The sequence below is a fragment of the Micromys minutus genome (genome assembly GCF_963924665.1).
Source record: "Micromys minutus genome assembly, chromosome: 31".
Classification (NCBI taxonomy): Eukaryota; Metazoa; Chordata; class Mammalia; order Rodentia; family Muridae; genus Micromys; species Micromys minutus.
Window position 1 is genome coordinate 16,442,380 of NC_137966.1, and position 23,881 is coordinate 16,466,260.

The 23,881-nt window shown below is 54.6% G+C and overlaps 3 protein-coding genes and 1 long non-coding RNA gene across 12 annotated transcripts; 2 read left to right on the top strand and 2 right to left on the bottom strand.

The window, feature by feature from the left end:
* Positions 1 to 3,306: 3,306 nt before the first annotated feature.
* Positions 3,307 to 3,999, bottom strand: LOC308413193. Its single transcript, XR_013974840.1, has 3 exons — positions 3,845 to 3,999; positions 3,662 to 3,772; positions 3,307 to 3,586 (listed from the first exon to the last, which is right to left on the bottom strand). It is a non-coding gene; the product is annotated as an uncharacterized lncRNA (long non-coding RNA).
* A 4,060-nt stretch (positions 4,000 to 8,059) lies between these two features.
* KREMEN2 (kringle containing transmembrane protein 2) lies at positions 8,060 to 11,342 on the top strand (the record flags this gene model as incomplete). Of its 2 annotated transcripts, none has more annotated exons than XM_080942022.1 (9): positions 8,060 to 8,150; positions 8,387 to 8,561; positions 9,256 to 9,347; positions 9,422 to 9,546; positions 9,734 to 9,887; positions 10,206 to 10,538; positions 10,621 to 10,746; positions 10,828 to 10,906; positions 11,132 to 11,342. In XM_080942022.1, the coding sequence occupies 9 exons, from the start codon at positions 8,060 to 8,062 to the stop codon at positions 11,340 to 11,342; spliced, it is 1,386 nt and encodes a 461-aa protein (XP_080798148.1). The 2 variants fall into 2 exon arrangements, with proteins under 2 accessions (XP_080798148.1, XP_080798149.1); XM_080942023.1 differs by having other exon boundaries at positions 9,851 to 9,887.
* A 1,243-nt stretch (positions 11,343 to 12,585) lies between these two features.
* Positions 12,586 to 16,285, top strand: PAQR4 (progestin and adipoQ receptor family member 4). Its single transcript, XM_080942344.1, has 3 exons — positions 12,586 to 13,058; positions 14,560 to 14,781; positions 14,900 to 16,285. Exons 1-3 carry the CDS (start codon positions 12,893 to 12,895, stop codon positions 15,331 to 15,333), a joined length of 822 nt encoding a protein of 273 aa, XP_080798470.1. The 5' UTR covers positions 12,586 to 12,892; the 3' UTR covers positions 15,334 to 16,285.
* A 15-nt stretch (positions 16,286 to 16,300) lies between these two features.
* PKMYT1 (protein kinase, membrane associated tyrosine/threonine 1) lies at positions 16,301 to 20,503 on the bottom strand (the record flags this gene model as incomplete). 8 transcript variants are annotated; one of them, XM_080942340.1, is made up of 8 exons in its annotated part: positions 16,301 to 16,418; positions 16,510 to 16,587; positions 17,272 to 17,429; positions 17,606 to 17,778; positions 17,904 to 18,010; positions 18,653 to 18,819; positions 19,054 to 19,146; positions 20,126 to 20,503. In XM_080942340.1, 8 exons carry the CDS (start codon positions 20,474 to 20,476, stop codon positions 16,307 to 16,309), a joined length of 1,239 nt encoding a protein of 412 aa, XP_080798466.1. In that variant the 3' UTR covers positions 16,301 to 16,306. The 8 variants fall into 8 exon arrangements, with proteins under 8 accessions (XP_080798466.1, XP_080798468.1, XP_080798464.1 ...); XM_080942342.1 differs by having other exon boundaries at positions 16,522 to 16,587; positions 18,653 to 18,946; positions 20,126 to 20,214; XM_080942338.1 differs by having other exon boundaries at positions 16,522 to 16,587; positions 18,653 to 19,146.
* Between the last annotated feature and the right edge of the window lie 3,378 nt (positions 20,504 to 23,881).

Here is a 23,881-nt window from a genome sequence, read left to right on the forward strand (position 1 = left end):
GGGGTTAAGGACATGTGCCACCACCATCCAGCAACAGTGGGATTTAATACATACCCGCACCCCTCTGCTTCCAACTCACCTGTGACAGGAGCAGCTTCCACACCCACTTGTGCCTCCAGGCACCTCCTCAACTTGCCAGTGCAGACCCCACAGTACCTGCCATGGAGTCCTCTCCCCGGGTGTGTGTTTCAGGTATGATTACCTGATTTAAGGACCAGATACCAGAGATGTACTTAAGGGTGGCTCCAGGGCCCACTTGGGGTACCACAGGCTTTAGGCCTTTCTCAGCCTATAGCCTCTCGCTCTGGAAGGCCAAAAGATACCCAGTACTCTGGGGAGTATCGATCTTCTGTTCTTATTCAGGAGGATACTAATAGATTCAGTGTCGACTTTATCATAGCAGGGGTATTAAAGATATATTTATTTATTTTATGTACATGAGTACACTGTAGCTTCAGACACACCAGAAGAGGGCATCGGATCCCATTACAGATGGTTGTCAGCCACCATGTGGTTGCTGGGAATTGAACTCAGGACCTCTGGAAGGGCAGTCAGTGCTCTAACCACTGAGCCATCTCTCCAGCCCACACAGGAGGGTATTAGAAGCTTGGCAGGCTCTTCTGCAGCCCTGGACACGTGCCCTGCCCCCACTGTTCTCACTCCTCACTGCCCTCAAGCCCACCAGCCTGTCCTGTCCAACACACACTACTGCTTTGGAACAAGTTACCAAGATCAGCTGCCAAGAACTCCCATTTATTAGCTCATGGCTTTTGGTGAACCAGGAGGAGGCTGAACAGTGTCCTTTGCCTGGGATCACACACAGCTGCAATTAAGGTGACAGCCCCTAAGGCTGTCCTCATCCTCTCCTGTGCAGCTCTGGGCAGAATCTAGAGAGTCGAGGCATGAGGATCTCAAATGAGGCCAGCTGGGGCTCCGTAACAAGTTCCAGGCCAGCCTGAGCTACATAGCAGACCCACTGAGGGTTAAGGCAGGGCTGTGCTTTGTCATCTAGGCCGAGCCAAGTCCTCCTGCTGCCTCAACCCTGCCACATTTAGCTTAGACCACAGGCATCCACCAGTGTCCCTGGCCCCATCTATTACTTAACTCAGAGACGACTTAATTAATTAGAGACTATAATTAATCTGCATCAATTCCCCGTACTGTCTGTCTCCACATAGTGAGACATAGCGAAGAGTGCCGGTTGGTCTACACTGGAGAGAACTGGCTAGTGAGCCTGCGCATCTCTAGGGGCAGGAATCTCTTAGATTCTTCCCGACCACAGCCTAACTAACCCACCATTACCAGGAAGTCACTCCTGAGTGACTTCAGGAGTCCAGGTTATAGTGGGCACAGGGGGCTAGGCCTGCAGCAGTGACCTGACGCAGAAAGTTCCACAGGCTTAGGGCTCACCAGCCAGGGTCCCTTGATAGGCTTCAATAGGCCCTGGCTTCTCTGGTGTCTAGGTTGAGCCAAGAGAGCTCAGGGGCTACAAAGGGAGAGGTTGCAGTGGCCCTTGCTGTGGCCCCAGGAAGGAGCCATGTTGTGGTAAATTAAAAAAAAAAAAAAAAAAGTGGTAACCTTTTGACCCGCACTAATGCATCTAAGAGCCATATGGCACTGTGGGGTGCCTTCATCTCAGCAGCTCCACGCTGCTCCCAAGTGCGCAGACTCCGGCTTCTTTTGACCCAGGCGATCCGCTCTGCCCACCCTGGCCGCTTCTGACCCAGGCGGTCCACGACCGTGTCGTTTTCACTCACTTTCCCCTGGCAGGTTGTAAACACCCTGGCACACACTATCCCACAATGGGCTTTGTGCGTTCGGCCACCACACTGTCTTCTGAACTCAATTATGTCCCGCATTAATGAACAAACCAAAGTGCTCATAACAACCTGTATCTACGTGCAGAGGGTATTTATATCCACCACCATGTTGGCCTCCAGCTCCTTCCCCTGCTACCTCATTCTCTGGCTCTCCTGATTCTCCTCTTCCTTCCTAGACTTTCCTGCCTCCCTTTCTTCTCATCCAATGATAGGCTGGACCCACGTAGCTGCGTAATGACATCATCCTATCGGGCCAGCCTAGACATTATAGTTGAGAGCACTGTCTGGGCAGTGACAGAGCTTTGGGGAGTAGAGGTCAGACTGCTGGGGGGAGGTCCCCCTGCCTGCTGAGCCATTCCTTGGCCACGGTGGAGGGCCTTGGGCTTTTGCTTCTAGCCCATGGCTCCCCCTTGGGTCATGGTATCACCCCCAGGGCAATAGGCTACTATGCAGTAACCAGAACTTTGGCTTCTGAGGAGAGAAAGCTCCGATGCCATAAACCAGAGAAGACAGACACTTCTGTTAGTGTCTTCTCTCCCTCATGTCTGACAGCTGTGGGACAAGGACCCACCCCCCACCCCACATCACCCTCCTCCCATGGATTCAATCCTGCATCCACATTAACCGTTGTTACAGGTGCAGGATGCTTGGCAGACACTACACCCTCCTCTTCAGACCCAAAGTTGAGGAGCTGTCCTGGTGCCATTAGTGTAAGACTCGAAGTGAGTCTTAACTACTGGGAGATGCCCCCCTCGCCCACAGTGAGACACGAGAACAGATTTTGATGCAAATGCAACGGGGTTTACTTTTGGGCGCATTGGGGTCGAACCTCAATCAGCCCATTCTGTTGAGTGACTGGAAGGTGACCCCGAATGGCTATTGCCAGCAGTTTTATACTTTTTAGGGGCACAGGTTACATCAGCAAGTTTACAGTTCAAACTTATTGGCTAAGCACATTGACCTTTAAATCTATTGGCCAGCAAGCATCAGTTAGCACTCTGAGCCTCGGGAAGATTTCTTCTAATATCTTCTTGGCTACCACGTAGCCTTTTCCTGCTTGGTGGGGAAAGCCTCAATCCATCCAGAGAAAGTATCTACAAACACTAGGAGGTATTGGTAACCATATTTTCCTGGCTTAACGTCTGTGAATTCAACCTCCCAATATACCCCGGGTTGTTCTATACCCCGGGTCGTTCTCCCCTAGCTCTCTTGCCCTATTTGCTCTTGGCTGCATAAGCATTTACTTGCTGACATACCTTACACTGTTCGACTCTCTCTGGCTAAAATCCACCAACCCCTTGGATCATGATATCACCCCCAGGGCAATAGGCTACTATGCAGTAACCAGAACTTTGGCTTCTGAGGAGAGAAAGCTCCGATGCCATAAACCAGAGAAGACAGACACTTCTGTTAGTGTCTTCTCTCCCTCATGCCTGACAGCTGTGGGACAAGGACCCACCCCCCCCACCCCACATCACCCTCCCCCCATGGATTCAGTCCTGTATCCACATTAACCGTTGTTACAGGTGCAGGATGCTTGGCAGACACTACACCCTCCTCTTCAGACCCAAAGCTGAGGCACTGTCCTGGTGCCATTAGGGCCTTCAGAGGGACAGAGGGGACGGCAGTAGAGGGCCATGGGGCTCTGAAGAGAGGGTCCCCAGGTGGCCCTGATCCAGGCTCTGGACGAAGACAAACTGTAGACTCTTTTCAGTTTGAGGACACCTCCAGCCCTCATGGCAAAGCCTCCATCTGGAATTCCAGGCCTGGGCACAGAGAGAGTCATGAGAAAGGGGAGCAGGTTCTAAGGCAGAGGCATAGAGTCAGGAGAAGGAAGATACCTCTTTGAGACAATGATAAGCCAATGCCAGGAGGGCCAGGAGGGCTAGGATTCCAGCAGCAACTGGGACCCCTAAGGGCATTTGTAGCTCCCAGCTGGTGCCATAAGTCTCCTGAGGAAAGATGAGACAGAGTCAGGGGTCTGGGGAAGCAGGAATGGAGATTGGGCAGGGTGCAATTCCTACCTTTCTGCTCCAAACCAGCGGACTCTGAAACCAAGTCATGGTGGCTTCCTCACCACCTACTGTTGGGCCTCCGGGCTCTCAGTCTTCCCAGAGGTCTCCACATCCCTGATACCCCCTCAAGTCAGTCACCGTGACAACCGCCAGGCCTAATCTGATTGCAAGTGACCGAACTGAGCCTTTCTGTTGAGCCATCTCATCCTTCGAAAGTGAAACCCTTCCTTTCCAGGCCTCCTCTGAGGGAGGGGCAACAAAGAACCAGAATAACCCATAGCCCCAGGTCAGTAGCCGCCCTTCCTGAGAGGCCCATCCAGAAGAATTTTATGGGCGGAGCTGACAAACTGACTCCACCTCTCAGAATCACCAACCTAGTCCACAAGGGCAAATTCCAATAAATCACGAGTGTTCTCTGGAAACGGTTCTTTAGCTCCCCCTGGAGGCTGGAGGCAAATGTAACAAGCGAAGGTTGCTACCCTCCCTGCCTCCCAGAGGGCCAACCTGCTGCCAGACTGCTGGACATGCATTTCCCCAACTGTGGCATCCCGGTAGGGAAACTGAGGCAGAGGAATCTTAAGAAATTTTTTGAGCTTACAGTAGATGGACAAAGTCAAGTGGGTGTCCATGGCTGAGTGTATCCCAGCCCTGCACAAGCTGTGAGGACTTATAACAAGCCGGTAGCAGCTTATGTTGCAATGAAGGTGAGTGTGGTTTCAGAAATGCTCACACACGCTCCCAGTACACTGAGGCAAGTGCTAAGCCCTGCCCTCTTACAGTTGATCACGTGATTGCGACTCAGGAGGCTGACATGGGGTAGCAGTAGGCTTTTGAGAACCAAAGCAGCAAACAGCACCTCACACAAGGTCTTCCTTGTGACCAAGGAAGGAAGATTCAGGGAGGCGTGATTCAGAGGAAGGTGCAGTCACCCGGAAGTGAGAAAGACAGGAGCAGACTCTGGGGTGCGGTGAGGGGAAGTGTGAAGGCAGCATGCACACAGAGAAAACGCCACATGCCATCACAGATAGCTTGGAGTGGGGCTCTAAAAAATTTTTTTTAAAGACTTACTTTATGTATGTAAGTACACTGTAGCTGTCTTTAGACACACCAGAAGAGGGCATCAGATGGTTGTGAGCCACCATGTGGTTGCTGGGATTTGAACTCAGGACCTCTGGAATGAGCAGCCAGTGCTCTTAACCGCTGAGCCATCTCTCCAGCCTAGAGTGGGGCTTTTATAGACAACATCACTGCTAAGAGACCTGGATGTAAGATTGGGAATTGTGGGCTTCCTTTTGCTCTGAGTCTGCACTGGGGTCTACCCTCACTCTGAAGGACTCCCAAGAAGAAATAAGATGGGCTCACATGCACCCTGGGAAACTTCCTGGGATAATGCCACCCAATGTCTCCACTCTTACACTCCTGTGTGCACACGTGCACAGGTATGCACACACACACACAGGGCAAACCTACTATCATGTGCTTCCAAGGAAGGACAAGTAAAGGCCACCCACCCTCGTGTCCACTTTTCTGTTCTTTTCTCTCTACTGTCCCCATATGACAAGTCTGTGCATGCACATCTATCCGGGAAGTAACAGACCCCAAAACTTCTATGTCCGCCAGGATCAAGGTCTCAGGCACTGTGACCCGACACTAAGGTGGTTTCCCCAGCTGTGAGAAACCTCTACTGGGGAGCCTGCGGTGGGGTTACAGCTCTCACTGCAGGTGTGGGAAACGTGATGGGACTTCTGGTCCAGGAAAAAGAACTGGAGGGTGAGCCTGGTGGTCCACACTTTTAATTCCAGCACTCAGGGGGCAGAGGCAGGGGAATATCTATGAGTTCCAGCCCAATTTGGTCTATTATGGCAAGCTTTAGTCCAGCCAGGGCTACAAGTGAGACCCTGTCTAAAAAATAGATAGTAAGAACATATTTTTCTAAAGAGAGAGATACCTCCATAGCCGCGTGGCTCTGTGGAGTTAGAGAACCCTAAAGATGAGGATAGGGACAGCAGTGTCAGTACCCAGCACCTAGGTCAGACTCTGCTTGGAACCAGGCTTCAACACTGAACAGGGAGTGAGTCCATAGTTGCCAAGGGACTCTGAGCTCCAGTTCATGGATCTGCAGAATGGGGAGGTGCAACTGTTCCCCTAGGGCCTTGGGAATGCTGACAGGCTGCTGCCTGCACCGGGCTGAGTGTGGAATGCTGGGGAAGTGTGTGTGTTGAGGGGTGCAGGGTATGAAGCCTGTCTTACTTTTCAAAGGTTCCCAAGCCGCCCCAGACTGGAGCTTTGTGGCAGGGACACTCTTCCTCTTTCTACTCAGTGTCCCCAGTCTGGTAACTGAGCAGCATCTCTCTCCCTTGTCCTTTTGCAGGAGACAGGGCAGATGCATCTTAAACTCTGGAGGGTTGGTTTAAGGCCCGCTGTTCCTTGGCCACCATGGGGTCCTTAACACTCACTTTCCTTCTTTGCCTCTTCCTCCACAGGACTGACCCTTACATAAAATATGAGGGGACAGAACTACAGAGCCTCTTTTTTGCCCTCAGGTGGAAAGGGAAAGAAAAATCCAAGACAGACAGGCCTTCCTGGGGCGTCCTTGTTAGATGTCCGGAGGGCTTTGGTAGGGTCAGTACAAGAAGGGGGGCTCCTAGCTGGAATCTCAGCTTGGCTGCAGAGCGAGCTACCAGAGGAGGGGCCCCTCACTAGCCCACAACCAAAGCATGTCCATCTCCTTGGAATACCCCGACCCCGTCGCACTCCCTCCACCCCTTTGCGACTTGTGCTGGCCTCAGAGCCCTTCCCGTGGGGCACCAACTACGCAACTGAAGGGCTTTCCCAGCTAACCACTGATCCCTGCCATGTACACTTTGGCCTTTCAGAATCCTCCCCATGAATTTTGCTTCTCTATCTGCTTCAGGACCTGTATTAGGTGGTAAAAGCTCAGGACTGTCAGCCGGGCCAGGTCAACCTGGGCCCAAGGTATACGGAGGTTAGTAAAAGGTGGGCAGGCTGGTCTGATGGGCAAGGGGTCTGGACAGGGTAGGGCTGCATAGAGGTCCCCCCCATCTCCCTCCTCGGGTCCCCACCCCCGCCCTCCCACGCACCTGCGCTGGCCTCCCCCCAAGCCCCGGGGCAGCACTGGGAGATCAGAGAACTCGGAGGAGTCGGGCTCAGGGGGAGGGGGCGGGGAATTTCCCCCCACGCCTGCCTGGGCCTGCTCCCCTCCCCCTCCCCTGCCAGGTGGGGGGCACCGCTTGGGGAATTCCGCCAAGGCAAGGCTCCAGAGAGCCTGGGCTGGGGTCCTAGGGAGTGGAAGAAATGGAAGCGGGAGAGGGGGAGGGCTGGAACCGGGGGCGCAGCTGCCTTCCTCCCCAGACACCAGCTGCCCCTGCCTGTCGTGGACTGAGCGTCCACGATTCCTGTCTGTCTCCCGAGATCAGGGTCAGGGAGTGGCGCTTTCTTATTCAAGCCAGCCGCGGCGGGACCTGGGGAGACGTGAGGATTCCGGGAAGATGTGCGTGTGAGCACCTTACAATGAATGAGTGGATTGAATGGGAGTGCGCGCGCGCACTCAGATCAGGGTGCCTGTGTCCTTTTGACTGGGTGCAGCGGCGGGGAGGAAGTCCTGTAATTCTCCCTTTAGGGTCCTCTAGAGGTCTGCTAACCTGGTCTGTATCTCTCCATACTCTCCCAATAGAACCCACACCGACCATGGAAAAGAAAGAAAGGGTGGAAAGGCATGTGTTGGGACGGTGGGGGTCTCGGGGGACAGGCGTGGGAGGCGTCTGGACCTGCTGCCTGCGCTCCAGTCGCGGGCGGGGCTTCCAGTCTTCCCTAGGGGTGTGGGACAAGAGGGGAGGAACCCGAAGGGACACAAGGGGGGCAGGAGGCAGTGCTTTAGAGATCTGAGTGAGGGAGTCTCAAGGTGCAAGGCACAGTTCGATGGGGTGAGTGTGGGGGCCCAGGCACGACCCAGAGCTAGAAAGCCAAGCCTGAGATCATCCTCCGGCCAGATACCTTTCCTAGAGACCCCTGAAGAGCGACAGTCGGGTAGAGATCCCCGGAAGATATTTCCTGGTCCCAGACGGTCAGCGCCGACAAAAGTAAGATCAGGACAGACGATCAGAGGACAACGCCCCCTCCCTCAGGTCACCTGGGAGACCCTAGACCCCCGTGGGCGTCCCAGGCCGTGTTCCGTCCAAGGCACCATCTCTTTGGTTAGGGGAGATGGGGACACCAGATCTTCAGGGCCTCCTCCTCCTCTTCCCGTTGCTGCTGCCGCCGCGGGGGGCCTCAGCAGGGAGCCTACACAGTCCAGGTGAGTTAGGCAAGGCGGCCAGGCCAAAGCCTCGCACCCGGCCTCTGTGCCCAGGGAAGGGGTCGCAAAGCTGGAGAGGAGGGACAGCAGGTGGGTGGAGCAGCTGAGTAACGCAAAGTAACCAAATGGGAACTGGGGAGTACCGGCTGGGACCAGGACCAGGCAGGAGTTGGGTGAGGAGTGAGGAGGCCCAGTGAGTGTCCAGACTTCTCCAGACCCCGCCGTTTGCCGGGCAGGCCTGTCCGAATGCTTCCAGGTGAACGGCGCTGACTACCGCGGCCACCAGAACTACACCGGCCCGCGCGGAGCTGGACGCCCTTGTCTTTTCTGGGACCAGACGCAACAGCACAGCTACAGCAGTGCCAGCGACCCCCAGGGCCGCTGGGGGCTGGGTGCGCACAACTTCTGTAGGTGAGGAGCGGGGGAGGGGGTTTTATGAGTGGGTGGGTGGATGGGCGGGGGTGGGTGGGAGGTTGCTCTTCAGCAGGGCTGGACCAGTGGTGGCAGGAGGCGGGACAGAGAGGAGTCTGCTCTGGCCTGGTACAGTACCCTCGGAAAGATTTAGGGGCGGGCCCTATCTCTTTAAAGCAAGGTTTGCAAAAACCCGGCTTTAAAGCTATGCGGGACTTAGGTGATAGCTTTCTGCAAAGCCTCCAGTCAGGGCCAGGACAAAAGGCTTACACCCTCAAGGGGCCCTGGGATGCCGGGTCTGGTTGGACCCGCCCCTGGAATGATTTGACTGGCTCTGCCCTACTTGCATCTATGGTCATATGAGGAGTTCAAAGCCACAGCTTTCTTCGGGAGTATCATCAGTCAGGGGCTGAAAGGGGGGCCACTTTTCTGTCCAGCCACAAAGCTTAGGGCTTACCATTTGCACCAGGGGAAGTTCTCTCTCACACGAGAACAACCAGAAACAACAGAACACAACACAACGCCCTCCAGGCTCTATAAGACTTCTTTGGGAAGTCAGCGTCCAGGAGCTGGTGGAGAATGTGTACCGACAGGGAGGATCATGGCCTCTCAGAGCACACAGACTCTTGGTGGCCACACTGCCTAGGCCATAGGCCAGACAGAGGGCTTCTCATCACCTCCCTCCCGACCACAGGAACCCAGATGGCGATGTGCAGCCCTGGTGCTACGTGGCAGAGACAGAAGAGGGCATCTACTGGCGCTACTGTGATATCCCCACATGTCACAGTGAGTAAACTCAAGAGCCCACCCAGCCAGAGGGGTCACTTCCCGAGGTGAGACTGACTCTACTCTCTCCACAGTGCCTGGGTACCTGGGCTGCTTCGTGGACTCTGGGGCACCCCCTGCTCTCAGTGGGCCGAGCGGCACCTCCACAAAGCTCACAGTCCAGGTGTGCCTTCGATTCTGCCGCATGAAGGGCTACCAGGTACTGTTCTAGCGTCCAGACCAGTGACCCCTGACCTTGACCTCAGGACCTTACCCAGCTCCCAAAACAGATGCCAAACTTGACAGTGACTTCTGAACCTCACCACCCCTACTTCCCGCCCCCTCCCCCACTACTCCACCCTTATCCACCATCCCTGCCTTTGGGGTCACCCAGTCTGTGCTCCCAGCTGGCTGGCGTGGAGGCTGGTTATGCCTGCTTCTGTGGCTCTGAAAGTGACCTGGCCCGGGGACGTCCAGCCCCTGCCACCGACTGTGACCAGATCTGTTTTGGCCACCCAGGCCAGCTGTGTGGAGGCGACGGACGACTGGGCATCTATGAAGGTGGGATGTAGACCAGAACGAAGGGTGGAGTCTAATGTGCCATTCTCCCAATAGGAGTGGAATCCAGGAAGCCTTCTGTTGTAGTGGGGCATCATATGGAGACTAAGACTGAAGGCAGGATCTGTAATGGGCATGAGGCTGAACCTGATGGTGAAGCCAGTACTAGGTTAGGAATTGATCTGAAGGCAGGCACTATTTAAAGAAACTGGGCGGTGCCAGTCCTGGGGCGGGAATGGGGGAATGGAGGGAGTTTCCCCCCCCCCCGCTGGAAAGAAAGCCAGGCTGGCCTCTTTTCTTGACCGCCTGCTCTGCCCACAGTGTCTGTGGGCTCCTGCCAGGGAAACTGGACGGCTCCTCAGGGTGTCATCTACTCCCCGGATTTTCCGGATGAGTATGGGCCAGACCGGAACTGCAGCTGGGTACTGGGCCAACTGGGCACCGTGCTAGAGCTCACCTTCCGCCTCTTCGAGTTGGCCGATTCTCGAGACCGGCTGGAGCTACGCGACGCCTCGACGGGCAACCTGCTCCGTGCCTTCGACGGCGCCCATCCGCCTCCATCGGGGCCGCTGCACCTGCGCACAGCGGCGCTGCTGCTCACCTTCCGCAGCGACGCAAGAGGCCATGCTCAAGGCTTCGCGCTCACCTACCGCGGTGAGCCAGGGGCCGAGGGCCCCCCTGCCGCCGCCCACACAACCGTACTCCTGGCCACCTCACCTCATACCTCTCTCCGCAGGGCTGCAGGATTCAGTGGAGGACAGAGCATCTCCAGAGGATTCGGCTGAGACTCCCGCAGGGGACCCCGATGGGGCTAATGTGAGCTGCAGCCCCAGGCCCGGAGCGGCACAGGCTTCCATAGGTGGTGAGGCTGACTTGCAAGGTGGGAGTTAAACATGGAGTGGCTTCTCGGAGGCCTGTCCTCATCGCACCCCTGTGCCCGCAGCCCGAGTCTTCTCCACCGTGATGGCCATCTCTGTGCTGGTGCTGCTGCTCCTGTCGCTACTGCGTTTGCTGCGTCGACGGTGCGGGCGCTGGGGCAGGGCCTGAGGGCAGAGCCCGCACTGGGCGCCTGAAGCCTCGTGCCTCGGGTGTGGGGTCTCTGGTGGGGAGCTTGGGCTGGGGAACAAAGCTAGGAAGGTCCTGGGTTCTTGAGTGGGCGAGGCCTTGGGAGAATTGGTTCACAGGCAGAGCAGGATGGTAGGGGCGGGACTGAGTTTGGGTTCAGCTGATGTCTGCTCCCTCTCTAGGAGCTGTCTGCTGGCTCCAGGAAAAGGGTCTCTGGCCATGGGACCTTCCCGGGGCCCCGGGAGAAGCTGGGCTGTGTGGTACCGCCGGCCCCGAGGGGTGGTCCTGCCCTGTCCCCCAGGGGACTCTCAGGCTGAGGGTCCTGCTGCGGGCTACCGGCCCCTGAGTGCCTCCAGCCAGAGCTCCTTGCGCTCGCTCGTCTCTGCTCTCTGACCCCAGCCATACGTGAGTCCATCACCACTTCCGCCAGCGAGATGGACACCTGAGATATTACGCAGCACCCTACCTCGACCTTGTACCCCTTTAAAGACAGCTCGGTCTCTGGTCATCTCCGGGAGACCAGAAAATCGGACAGGAAGCATCCGGTGCTATTTGGGAACTTGACATGACCCTTGGGGTCCAAATGGCTAAAGCCAAAGGGCAAGGGGACTCCAACACCATAATACATGGACCGTGATGTGATGGGTGGTGTTTGGTTTCAGGGTTCTTTGCACCTCTTTGGGGGATGGTCCTGGACTGCTGCCTTCGATGAAAGGTTAGGGTCCAACAAAAGTGATCTAAAGACTCACTATAGACTTACAATAAAAGGCCTATTTTGGTAGAGGCTTCAGCAAGTTCTTTGCGTAAGGAAGGACCTATGTTAGTTAATAAGGGTGTGGGCGGGGGGGGGTGCTGCAGGTGAGATGCTGGGTTTTTACAGGGTGAGCTTTCTTATGAGAGGATGTGGAAGTTGCTCATGGGTAGTTTTATAAGGAAGAGGCGCCTTCCTTGTCCCTGCCAGAGTAGAAGGGAAGCGACCTTTCTTTCCGGTCTCCTGCCTTTGCCTGTTCCTAGCCTGTACTGGGCAGGGCTGAGGGTGTGCTTTGTAGGCGATAAAAGGGAGTGAACTGGGAGGAACCCAAGCTGGAAACAGCCTGGCCGGAAGGGCTGGGCCTCGCCAAGGGCTCCAGGTGTACCACACATCTTAGACGCTTGGGTTCTCCGCCAATGGCGATATTTCTCCAAAGTGGGTGCGCGACGGTGCTGCTCTGGACTCATCTGAAGGGGGCCTTAGCCAGCAGCACCTTGGACAGAGTCTGGCTGTGGGCTTAGAGCTGGGTAGCCGGGTTGTGTACTTGAGGTAGATGCCCTAAGGTGCGACAATCTGAAGGTCATTAAGAAAGCCGGGGTGTGAAATGTTGGTAGACCCAGGGCGCTAGGCCACTCCAGTGGAGGAGCCCGATACAGAACATCGCGTCCCAAGCCAACAGCCACTCCATGCAAAGAAGGCTGGAACCGTATAAGTTAAAAAGAGAAGGCCTGGGCGGTCTCGGGGCGGAGCATCCCCGCCCGCAGCGCCCATTGGTCCCCACAACGTGAACGTCAGGAATCCAGCGCGCGAAACACAGGCAGGGTGGCGGGGGCGAGGAGCCGGGGTGGAGCCTGCTGTCCCCTCCGGCGTCCGGCCGCGCCCGTCCTCCGGGCTGCGGCGAGACGCCCCGCTGCCGTTGCAGCCGTCGGGAGCTCTCCTTCCGCCGCTCTGCCACGGTGGAGCTGAATGCACTGAGCTCCGACAGTGGGTTTGCCAGCTTCCTCTCCCTGGCGGGGGCGTCGAACTCGCGCGTGCGCAGCGTGTGAGGGAAGGGGGCCAGGACCCCCGGCTGACCCAGGCAGGGCGACCGGACAGCCGGAGGTGAATCGGGATGAGCTTCCCATCGCTGCAGCTCCACTGAGAAGAAAGCCCAGGGGCAGAGGGTCGCCGATCGGCCGCAGTGCGTGAGGCCATGGCGTTCCTGACCGGGCCGCGTCTCCTGGACTGGGCTAGCTCGCCGCCACACCTGCAGTTCAATAAGTTCGTATTGACCGGCTACCGGCCGGCCAGCAGCGGCTCGGGCTGCCTGCGCAGCCTTTTCTACCTACACAACGAGCTGGGCAATATCTACACACACGGTAGGTGAGCCGCACCCCGATTTAAGCTTCTTGCACTCGCGGCCGCCTTGCCTGTGAGCACAGCAGCCCCCCAAGCCCAAGTCCTGGGCTGTCCCTGCCCCGGTTGGGTCAGGCGCCGCGGTGACAAAGCTGCCATTGTCCCAAGCTTCGTTGCCAGCTTCTGCTTTCCCAGTAGTGCCCCAAGGCAGGAGAGGGGAGCAGAGTAGGAGCCAGATTAATCCGGCTGAGCTCTTAGGGTAAGAATCCTGGTATCCCCTTGGTAATCCTGCGCCTTGGGCACCCTCCCCCTTTAGCACTCATCCTGGAGATGGGTGTTCACTGGCTAGGAGGAGTCGGAGAGAAGACCGCCCCTGCCTGACCCAAGCCCCTCCTCGAGGTAGCCTAGAGTCCCCGTGACCATAGCAGTACCGCGGGGCTCCGCCTGGTGGCTCATTTCCCCCTCCCGCCCCCCAACACACCTCTTGCGGGGGCCCCTAGAGCTCTGCTGACACAGCCCTGGCCTGTCCTTGAGCCGCCCCAGCTGGGAGAGGGAGCTAGAGCCAGCTAGGTCTAGATGTGGGCTTTTCTCTAGAGGAAGAGCACCATTGTTTAGCCAGACCCCCACCAAGAGTGGGGCTGATGCCTGCATTTGTCTTCTGTCAAGGCAGTGCCAACTGCCTGTGGGGAAGGGTGAGAATGTCCAAGCAAGGCCAGCACTGGAAGGAGCAGAGCTCCTGAAAGCACCCCAGCGGAGATAGGGTAGGCTTCTTTCAGTCCTCTCTCCTTGTTCTGGCCTTTCCTGGCTTGCTTGCCTTGTGGAAAACAAAAAGACCCAAAACCTCCATCTGCCTGGACATTTGGCAATGTTAAGTAACCCTGAGGCTGGTCTGTCCCTCCTGTCCTAGTCAGAACTCAGGCTGAGGTCATGCTTCTCCAGGTTTCTGCAGACACTCCAGAACAGACAGACCTGGTCTGGCCTCCCGTGTGGCAGGGAAGAGCAGTGGCTTCAGCCAGAAATTAGTCTGCCCTGGTTCATCATCCTCTATCCTTTCCCTGCTCACTGGGCTCAGCTGGGACAGGTTACTGCAAGCTTGTTTCTGCACCTGCAAAGTAGGGCTTACTGTCTCTACTTCCTGGGTCAGCAAGGTCCTGACAGTAACCCTTCTGAAAGTTTGTGGCCCACAAGCCTGCCTCTGTGTGGGCAGGCAGCAGCACTGAACTCTGCCTGGTTATGTCTTCCCCTTGTTTTCCATAGTCAGGTCCCTTTGTGTTTTTACTTACATTTTTAACACTTATGAGTGTATGACTGGGTGGGTGGGTGGACTTCTGCCCAGGCATGTGGAGGTTAGAAGACAATTTGTGAGAATTGGTTCTCTCCTCCAGGATCAAGCTCAGGTGGTCAGAATTAACGGCTTTTACCTACTAAGCTATTTTCCTGGCTCCAGCTGATACCTTTTATGGATGTGAGTCTCCTTTTATGCTGAATGTGTCTGATGTATATATAATTCTCCCTCCCTTCTAGGGTTAGCCCTGCTGGGCTTCCTGGTGCTGGTGCCAATGACCATGCCCTGGAGTCAGCTGGGTAAGGACGGCTGGCTAGGAGGCACACACTGTGTGTCCTGCCTGGTCCCCCCTGCAGCCTCTGTACTCTATCACCTCTTCATGTGCCACCAAGGAGGCAGTCCTGTGTACACCCGGCTCCTCGCCCTGGATATGTGTGGAGTCTGCCTTGTCAACACCCTTGGTGAGCCAGGACCCCAGGAAGGTGGAGGCAAGGGCCACTGGTGGGATCCCCGGGCTGGGAGGATCAGCTAGTTTGGACTTAAATCCTTTCTCTTCTCTCCCCTTCCCTCTCTCTGCAGGGGCCCTGCCCATCATCCACTGCACTCTGGCTTGCAGACCCTGGCTTCGCCCGGCTGCCCTGATGGGTTACACTGTACTGTCAGGTGTGGCCGGCTGGAGAGCCCTCACTGCTCCCTCCACCAGTGCCCGGCTTCGAGCCTTTGGCTGGCAAGCTGGGGCCCGCCTGCTGGTGTTTGGGGCCCGTGGAGTGGGGCTGGGCTCGGGGGCTCCAGGCTCCCTGCCCTGCTACCTGCGCATGGACGCACTGGCTCTGCTGGGAGGGCTGGTGAATGTGGCACGCCTGCCAGAGCGTTGGGGGCCTGGTCGCTTTGACTACTGGGGCAACTCCCACCAGATCATGCACTTGCTGAGCGTGGGTTCCATCCTCCAGCTCCATGCAGGGGTGGTGCCTGACCTGCTCTGGGCTGCACATCATGCCTGTCCCCCAGACTGAGCTGCCTCCTAGTTGCCAAACTGGCCCGCCCACAGCTTTCTGGGACAAATCACACCACCTTTCCTCCTGCTGGTCTGCAAGGGGCTGGTTCCCTGGAGGAACCAGCACATGGGACTTCCTAGCTGGGAGACCACTCTTCATTCTTCCCATGGATTAACCTCTTCTTGCACCCAGGCCTTCAAATCCAGCCACCCCTCTCCTCGCCATCTTACCCCCCCCCCCAGAGTATGGTTTTGATGTCATTAGAAGGAAACCATTTTTTTTTTCAATTTACCCTGTTTGACCTGTGAGAATCTCTGACAGTAGAGCCCTGCCGACTTACCAAACCTCCATCCCAGAACCACTACCCCTATGTTGCTGCTCCCATACAGCACTGGATTCTTGAGCTAGCCTCTCTGACGCTGCTTCCTGACCTTCATCTTCCTGCTCTGCATGCCAAACCTCTCAGCAGCCAGAATTTTGCTGTTCCCATTCTTCCTGCAGTGAGGATGCAGGAGCAGGACCAGGGTCTTCTCTCAGAACCAAGTGGGCATTGGTCCTGCTTGTATTATCTGACCAGGAGACAGGAGGGGAGCTGAGGCATTTCCTAGGCAACAGGCACCGATGTGGAATGGAGGCTTTGGACTCAGGCTTCACTGGACCAAGGACTCAGCTCTTCAGTGTCATCGTCTGACTGATTGACCTATCCACCAGAGACTTGTCTGCTCAGGAAATCTCTATACAGTGGGTGGCTCCAGCCTGCTGGCCCAAGGGTACTCATAGCAGGGTACTGACTCACAGCCAGATCATCCCAAAGGCCTAAAACCCTAGGCAACATCAATAATGGGACAAGAAATGCTACGTTGCCACATGAGCAACCTTGGGTGTTCCCAAGACTCATTACTTTTTATTAGATACAGAATTTTCAGGGGGAGAGGTGGGCAAGAAGATTGGAGGTTTAAAAGCACCAAGGCTGGCTGGGCCTGTGGCTCACTCAGGCTGGGTCTAGGGAGTCCTCAAACAGGCTGAGGAGGTTCCTTGGCTCAAAGGTGGGGCAGGGACCTCTTGGAGACTCTGAGTCTACATCAGTTAGGTCCAGGGCATCCCTTGGGGGAGGAAAAAGAAAAAGGAATAAGACATTGGATCTTAAAAACAACTGTGACCAACCCTAGACCCTGGGCCTGCTCACCTCCTTACCTCGGTATGTACCTGTCCCGAGGGGTAGAGGTTCTCCTAGTGATCCGGGACAGGATGGTCTCTGGTGAGAGTGAGGGACTACAAGAAAGAGGACAAGCAGGGCGTTGAAAATTGGGCAAAGTAGGATAAAAACAGCTCTAATCCTTCTTGGTTGCAGGCCTCTGCTTGGTGAAGGCACAAGGCCATAATAGAAATAAACACCGGCAGCCGACAAGTCCCATCTGTCCATGTTCATGGTTTTCTCTGTCCCTTTTCAGGTTCCACTGAGCTGGGTGTCGAGCTCTGGCCAATGAAGCTTTTCTACGTTAGAGCCTTCAGAGGGGGATGGCACTAGAAAGGGAGGGGATCTGAGAGTGCCTGGTTCCTCACTGCAGCAGTTTCTTAATTATACACTCTCCCTTGGCCAGCAGACTCCTGGGAGCAGGGGAATCCTCTTAGGACAGGGGCTTAGCAGCTGCTGGGAGGCGTCCACAGAGGGGAAGACAGCACTTTACCTCTGAACAGGGGCAGCCTCTAGAGAGGTGGAGATCTGCAGTCCTGCACTGAATGTCACAGCTGCCCACACAGACCACAAGCTACCTCTACACTGGCAGTCTTTGTCCCCTGAGTGTGAGAGAGGCCCATTTACCCACTTCTGCATGGGCCTGAGACCTCTTGCACTGACCAGTGATGTACACACATACCATCCCTATGTCCTGGATTCTCACTGACCTCAGTGACGCACACACACATGACTCCTCTGTCCTGGATTCTCTCACCCACCCTATGCTGTCATCATCCCAGCTGCTGGAGAGGGTGCTGTCCAGGAGGGGGTTGCAAGGTGGAGAGCCAGGTGGTGTGGCTGGTGGGCCTGGAGGCTGCAGCCAACTGGCAGGATGAACCAGGCCATGCCAGAGCCAGCAGAGCAGGGTGACCAATGCCTAAGGGAAAAGTGAGCCTCAGAAACCAAGCCTTGTGACAAGTCACAGCACTTGGGAGGCTGAAGTAGGAGGATGACAAGTTCAAGGACAACCTGATCAGAAGTGAGCCTTTAGGAGACTAGGAAGGTCCCCTGGGCAAGGAACAGGCAGGAGAGCCCAGCACCATAAAGGCTTACCTGCCATAGGGCCCAACCTCGGCTCAGCGCTTCTGCAGCCATGTACCACAGAACATTCCAGGGACGTGGCTGCTTCAACATGGGCAAGGCTAGCAGGGCCTCAGCTGTGGCTCGGAGCTGGGGGTCAGGCTCCAACATCATGGTGAGGACAGAACGCAGCTCAGAAGACAGACCTGCCGATGAGGCAGGGCCACGTCAAGGGCCAGAGTACAGACTGGGCCCTTAGTCCAGTGGTTCCCTTACTACACCCCCTGCCAGAGGCTGGTGACAGCTGGCTTCTCTTCTGAGCCCCACTCACCAGCAGTGAACTCAGGGGGCAAGTATCCCTGGCGCAGCTGCTGCCAGCCCTCCCCACCATGGGGCAGTTCCATGTTGCAGGCGACTTCCAAGATGGTGAGACCCAGACTAGGAAGAACAGGGCACGAAGACAAAAAGAGGCAGAGTCAGCTTTGTGATAGACCACAGTTCTACTCAGCATCTAGGTGGGAAGGCCGTTCTCTTCCACCATAGACCTTAGAGTGTGAGAGAGAGGTAAGGAACTTTGAGGGGAGCCCCGGAGGGTCAGTGAGCACCAGTTAGATGGACCCCACACTCAAAGCAGATAACCCAGTGCAGTGGAGGTCCATTAGAACCACACTGACATGCAAATTGGTTTCCATGGTTATTAGGGCTGGCATCAACATTCTGTAGAGATAACCAGAATACACTGACATAGGGCAGTAGTAGCCAGTATGGACTCAAAACCCTGGGCCTGGCTATAGTCCCAGATCCTAACTGTGGACTTAACAAATCCCTCTGCCTCATTACTCTCCCTGTCCTGGAGCACAGCCATGGAGTGCAGGGAGATGGCTGGCCTACAATGTAACAGGGCCTCTGGCAGGCTTGTTGCTTACTCTGGAAACCTCAGCTAGCCGGGAGGGGCAGCACCTCCCAGGCCTGAAAGCCTCCTACCCTAGTGCCAGGAAAGAGCTCCTCTATTGGGGGTCCCTTTCTTTCAGCTGATCAGCAGCCAATAAAGGGCTGGTACAGCCCACACCCCAGCCTCACCTGAACACATCTGCTGCTGTCCCATAGGATCCCTGCAGCAGTTCTGGGGCCATGTAGCGAGGATCTCCCTCCTGGGCCTCACCGGCACCGGTTGAACCCAGCTCCACCAGTAGTCCAAAGTCACCCAGCTTGCAGCGGCCCCGGGGGCCCAAGAAGATGTTGGCAGGTTTGACATCAAGGTGAACTAGGCCTTGACTATGTAGATGGTCCAGAGCCAGAAGAGTGTCCCGCAAGTAACCCCAGACCTGGGCCTCTGGCAGGCTGGCCCCCCAGGCTTCACAGTGTTGCTGCAGGCTGGGCCCACAGAGCTCTGTCTGCAGGTATAGGATGCCACCCTCCTCCCAGGCACGCTCCAGTCTCACGCAGTGTGGGTGCTGCCCCACCTTCTCGTGGCCGCCTACCTCAGCCAGCTTACGAGTCCGGTCTTTGGGGCCTCGGAATGGCGACATGGAGCGCTTAACCGCATAGAGCCGCCCATCTTCCTTGGAGCGCACCTGGAAGGGAGGTGGTGCCCGGAAGCAGGATTGGAGGGGGGAGGGGAGAGAGGGAGGGGGGGGATGACAAACAAAGAATGCTGTCCGGATTTCACAATGTAGGGGACACACGCCAGCCTTAGACGTCTGCATGCAATAATAACTAACTGGACACATGTCTACTGCAGGACAGGGCACCGGAGACCCAGCCACAGAGGAGATGGGGTAAACCTATGCCCTCTGACCAGGGTCCAGTATTAAGAGAATCAGTAGTTCCCAAAACATGGGCAGTGTGCTCTGCTGTGTCCAAAATTTCCTCTCAAGAAAGGGCCTGTGCTGCTTGCATTTTAAATAAAACTGCTTTTAAATAATGCCTGCATAAAGGAAAGCTAATACTTTAGGAGAAATATAACAAGAAAATGAAAACCATATTAAAGAAAATGATGAGCTGGAGAGATGGCTCAGCGGTTAAGAGCACTGACTGCTCTTCCAGAAGTCCTAAGTTCAAATCCCAGCAACCACACGGTGGCTCACAGCCATCTTTAATGAGATCTGATGCCCTCGTCTGGTGTGTCTGAGGACAGCTACAGTGTGAGTGTGTGTGTGTGTGTGTGTGTGTGTGTAAAATAAATCTTAAAAACATAGAAAATGATGCTGGGCCAGGGAAAGAAACAGTTCTTGAGCCTGCCAGCCTAGGGAATGTGGTGGGCCCTGGGATGAGCTCCAGGTCAGAGCAGGCATGGATCCCAGCAGCCATCTCCAGGGCAGAGCGGAGACCTGCTGTGGCCGTGCTAGGGCCTGCACTAGGCCAGTGTGCATGAGGCGGCTGTTGGAGGTACTTGATCTTGGGATGGAGAGGTGGCTGTAAGTCTTAGAGAGGCAGGCTGTCAGAGAAAAAAGGGCAGCAGGATGCCCAGGACACTCACTATACCACTGAAGAGGGTGGGGTTGAAGGCAAAGAGGGTCCCCAGAGAAGCCTGGGAAACCAGCCTTCATTTACCTTGAAAACTTCTCCATAGGAGCCATGGCCCAGGCGGCTGAGCCTCTGGAAGTTCTGCTGAAAGAAGGACTCTGGCCGGCTTGGGTCATACCCAGGACTCTGCAGGGTCTCTGAGGTCTCACACAGGAAAGATACCCTCCGGGGCTGGGGCTGGTGCCAGCCTGGGGTCCGAGGGGGGAATAGACGGCTGACGGGGATGCTGCCCTTGGCAGGGGGCCGAGGTGGAAGGCTCCGGCTGAGGCCCCCAGGCCTTTTAAGGGAGAAACCAGGCTCTGCATGTCGGAAGTAAGCTGGAACTGGGATGGGGGTACCACTTAAGGGTGGTGGGGTGCCCTCAGTGGGCATGGACATAGTCAGTATTATAGGGTCAGAGCACAGAGCAATGTGTCCACTCAAACAGTGCTTGGTCCTGTGGCCCACAACAGAGTCACTTTGCCACACACATGTTCTACTGTCCACATGAAGGCTGTGTGGGCCACAAGTTCCTGCAGAGAAGAAAAAGAACAGGCCGTCAAACATGTGCACGCAGTGCTGAGGCTTGGAGGTGGCAATTACATGAAGTCAGGACCATATCCTGTGTCCCTGCATCCCCAGGGCAGGGACATACCAAGCAGGGAAATTCTAAGCCTGGCAGCCCCACAGTTGTCCATTCAGCCTCCCTCCCTGCAGCCTCCCCAGTTTAAAACAGTAAAACACACTTTCGAGTTCCAAAGCTTCCTTCTTCTATTTTCTGCTATTGGACTAGAGTTGACTCTCTTCTAGAATATCCCTATTAATGAGACCCGGGGGCTTCTCCTCAGAAACAGAACAGAGGGGATCTGTTCACAACCATCCCAAGTCTCTGAATGTAGTACTAAAGACAGGGAAATGAAGTGTTCACGGAAGAAAATCTAGCAAATCTTGACGAGAATGTAGAGAAACGGGAGAGTCTGCAGTCAGCCCCGGCTGTGGACTAGAAGAGCAGGCTTTCCGTATTACTCAGTCTCTTACCAACTCCACGGGGCAGAGGCTGGTTTTCAGTTGAAGGCAGACCAGCCAAGACCTTTCTTCTCTTTCCTGCCCCACTGAAAGACAAGATAGAAGTTCTACACCAGGCCTAGCGGGCTGAGAAGCCCATGGTTCAAGCCCCAGCTCATTCATAGGGAGAGAGTTCCACACTGGAGAGGCACGTGAGGAATGCCAGAGTCCTCTGTGCTGTCTCAGCAACAGGGCCAGCCAAGAAAAAGTGCACCACAGTTCCACAGTACAGCTTAGATATACTGCCCAGGGGTAGAAGCAATCAGTAAAACAGAGAGCCCTGAGGCTGTCCCCAGGAAAGCCGGACTTTTAAATACTGAGACTTTCCTATGTGACAATACTGTTAAAAAAAAAAAAAAAGTAATGTGGAGGGAGGGGGGAATGAAGCTGGGCACAGTGACTGTCACCTATAATCCCAATGCTTGGGAGGCAGAGGTAAATGGATGAGGAGTTCAAGGCTATCCTTGGATAGAATTCAAGGCCAATGTGAGTTATACTGCTTAAAAAAAAAACCCTGAAAGATGGCTGAGCAGGTGAAAATGCTTGTCTTATAAGACTGACAACCAGCTTCATTGGTGTGATAGCACACACCACCCTGATAAGAATAAATATTTTTTAGTGAATGAAAACTTTAGCTCTTAGTTGTGGGGCTGGGCTTGGTGTGTGTCCCTGTAAATCCAGTAGGGAGACTGAAACACGAAGTTCACAGACTTGAGGTCAGCCTGAACCATATGTCAGCATTTTGTCTCAAAAAGAAGAAGGAAGGGGCTAGAGAGGTAGTTAAGGAGTGGCTGCTCTTGGCTGCTCTTCCAGGACTTTCAGCACCACACGGGAACCTGACACCCTCCTTTGGTCTCCACCCGCACTACTCACTTATAAAAACATAAGCAGACATTCAGGCAAAACACCCGTACACATAAACAAAACAAACAAGCACTAGGAAGAGATGCTGGGCATGATGGCGTGTGCCTTCAATCCCAGGATTCAGGAGGCACAGAATCATGAGCTGGAGACCCACTTAGTCTACATAGAGAGATCCAGGCTAGCCTGGGCTACATATATAGTGAGAGCCTGTCTAAGGAAAGAAAAAAGAAAGAGAGAGAGAAGGAGGAAGAGAAAGAGGAGGAAGAATAGCAAGAAGAGGAGGAAGAAATGTAGTTCACCAGCTCAGTGGTAGAACACAGGGCATATGATAGGCCCTTGTTTGATCCCTGTCCCCAAACCAAAGGGAATAGACATATGCTAGGGCACAGATGTCCGTCCTTGCACTCACAGTTAGCACTGGGGAAACCAGGAATGTTAAACACACACAGTTGTCTTTCAACAATAAGACCTCTTTTACCCAGAAGGCTGGGAATAGAGGTGGCCAATAACCTAACCTGTGCTAGACAGCCAGGCCGAACCTGGCTCCCCAGGCTGCCCCAAGCAGAACCAGAGGTGGCTAATAGCCCAGATGACCAGATCCTCCCCTAGGCCTTAAGACAATACATGCAGTCTATCGGTAGAACTGAGACAGGTTTTGATCTAATTATGCTTCTTTGTACAGAGGGGATTCTGTTACAGCAGGAAATATTTTTCTAAATTGTACTGTACATAATACACCTATAATAAACTACCCAGTGTCAAATTCTAGAAGTTTGGACCAACACCAGCTACTGAGTAGTGCTGAACTGGATTCTCTTCTTGCCTTACAAAGATCAACCCTTTGCAGGCTCTAGTGGTTGCAGAGACAACCCCCCGCCCCCACATGCACATACAAAGAACTAAAGGCCTAAATAAAAGGGAAGCCTGTTCGTGGCAATGGTATCGAAGTTGTGGACTGCTATATAGTTATGGTACCAGACTTTTCTCAAAACAATGTAAAGGCCTTCAGCTCCAATTATACAATTCCTGTTAGAATGCCAGCTGGCTTCATTACTGAAAACAATGAGCATCCTGGGAATGGTGGTGCACACCTTTAATCCAACACTTGGGAGGCAGAGGCAGGTGGATCTCTGTGAGTTCGAGGCCAGCCTGGTCTATAGCACAAGTTCCAGGACAGCCAGGACTACATGGAATGACCCTGTCTCAAAAAAAAAAAAAAAAAAAAAAAAAAAAAAAAATTGTGTTTTTTTTTCCCCCTCAAGACAGGACTCATTATGTAGATCAAGCTGGCTTTGAACAGCTTTCTGTCTCAACCTCCAGAGAGCTGGAAAAACTTATTTTCAAGAAGGGCGCCAAACAACCAGACAGGAAAGAAGAATCTTTTCAACAACTGGGTAGCTACATGAAAAAGTCTTTGAAGCCTGGACTGATCTTGAAGTTGAAACAATCCTCCTGCCTCAGCCTTCTAAGTGCTAGGATTACAGGAATGAGCTAGCCCCACTAGCAGACATTCATTGACAAAAATATCAGTGTTTGATCTTGGAATGGATGCCCCAGATTCACTAGTGGTCTTATATGTTTTCTTAGGATGCCTTTTCAAAGATTTATTTACTTATTTTATTTATATGAGTGCACTGTAGCTGTCAGACACACCAGAAAGGGGCATCAGATCCCATTACAGATGGTTGTGAGCCACCATGTGGTTGCTGGGAATTGAATTCAGGATCTCTGGAAGAGCAGTCAGTGCTCTTAACTGCTGAGCCATCCCTCCAGCCCTAGAATGCTTTTTCAAAAGCTATTATTCATTTATGGATTCAACCATTATTTAAAAGCTATTAGTCACTATGGGTGAAACCAAGGGGCTAACATGTCAGG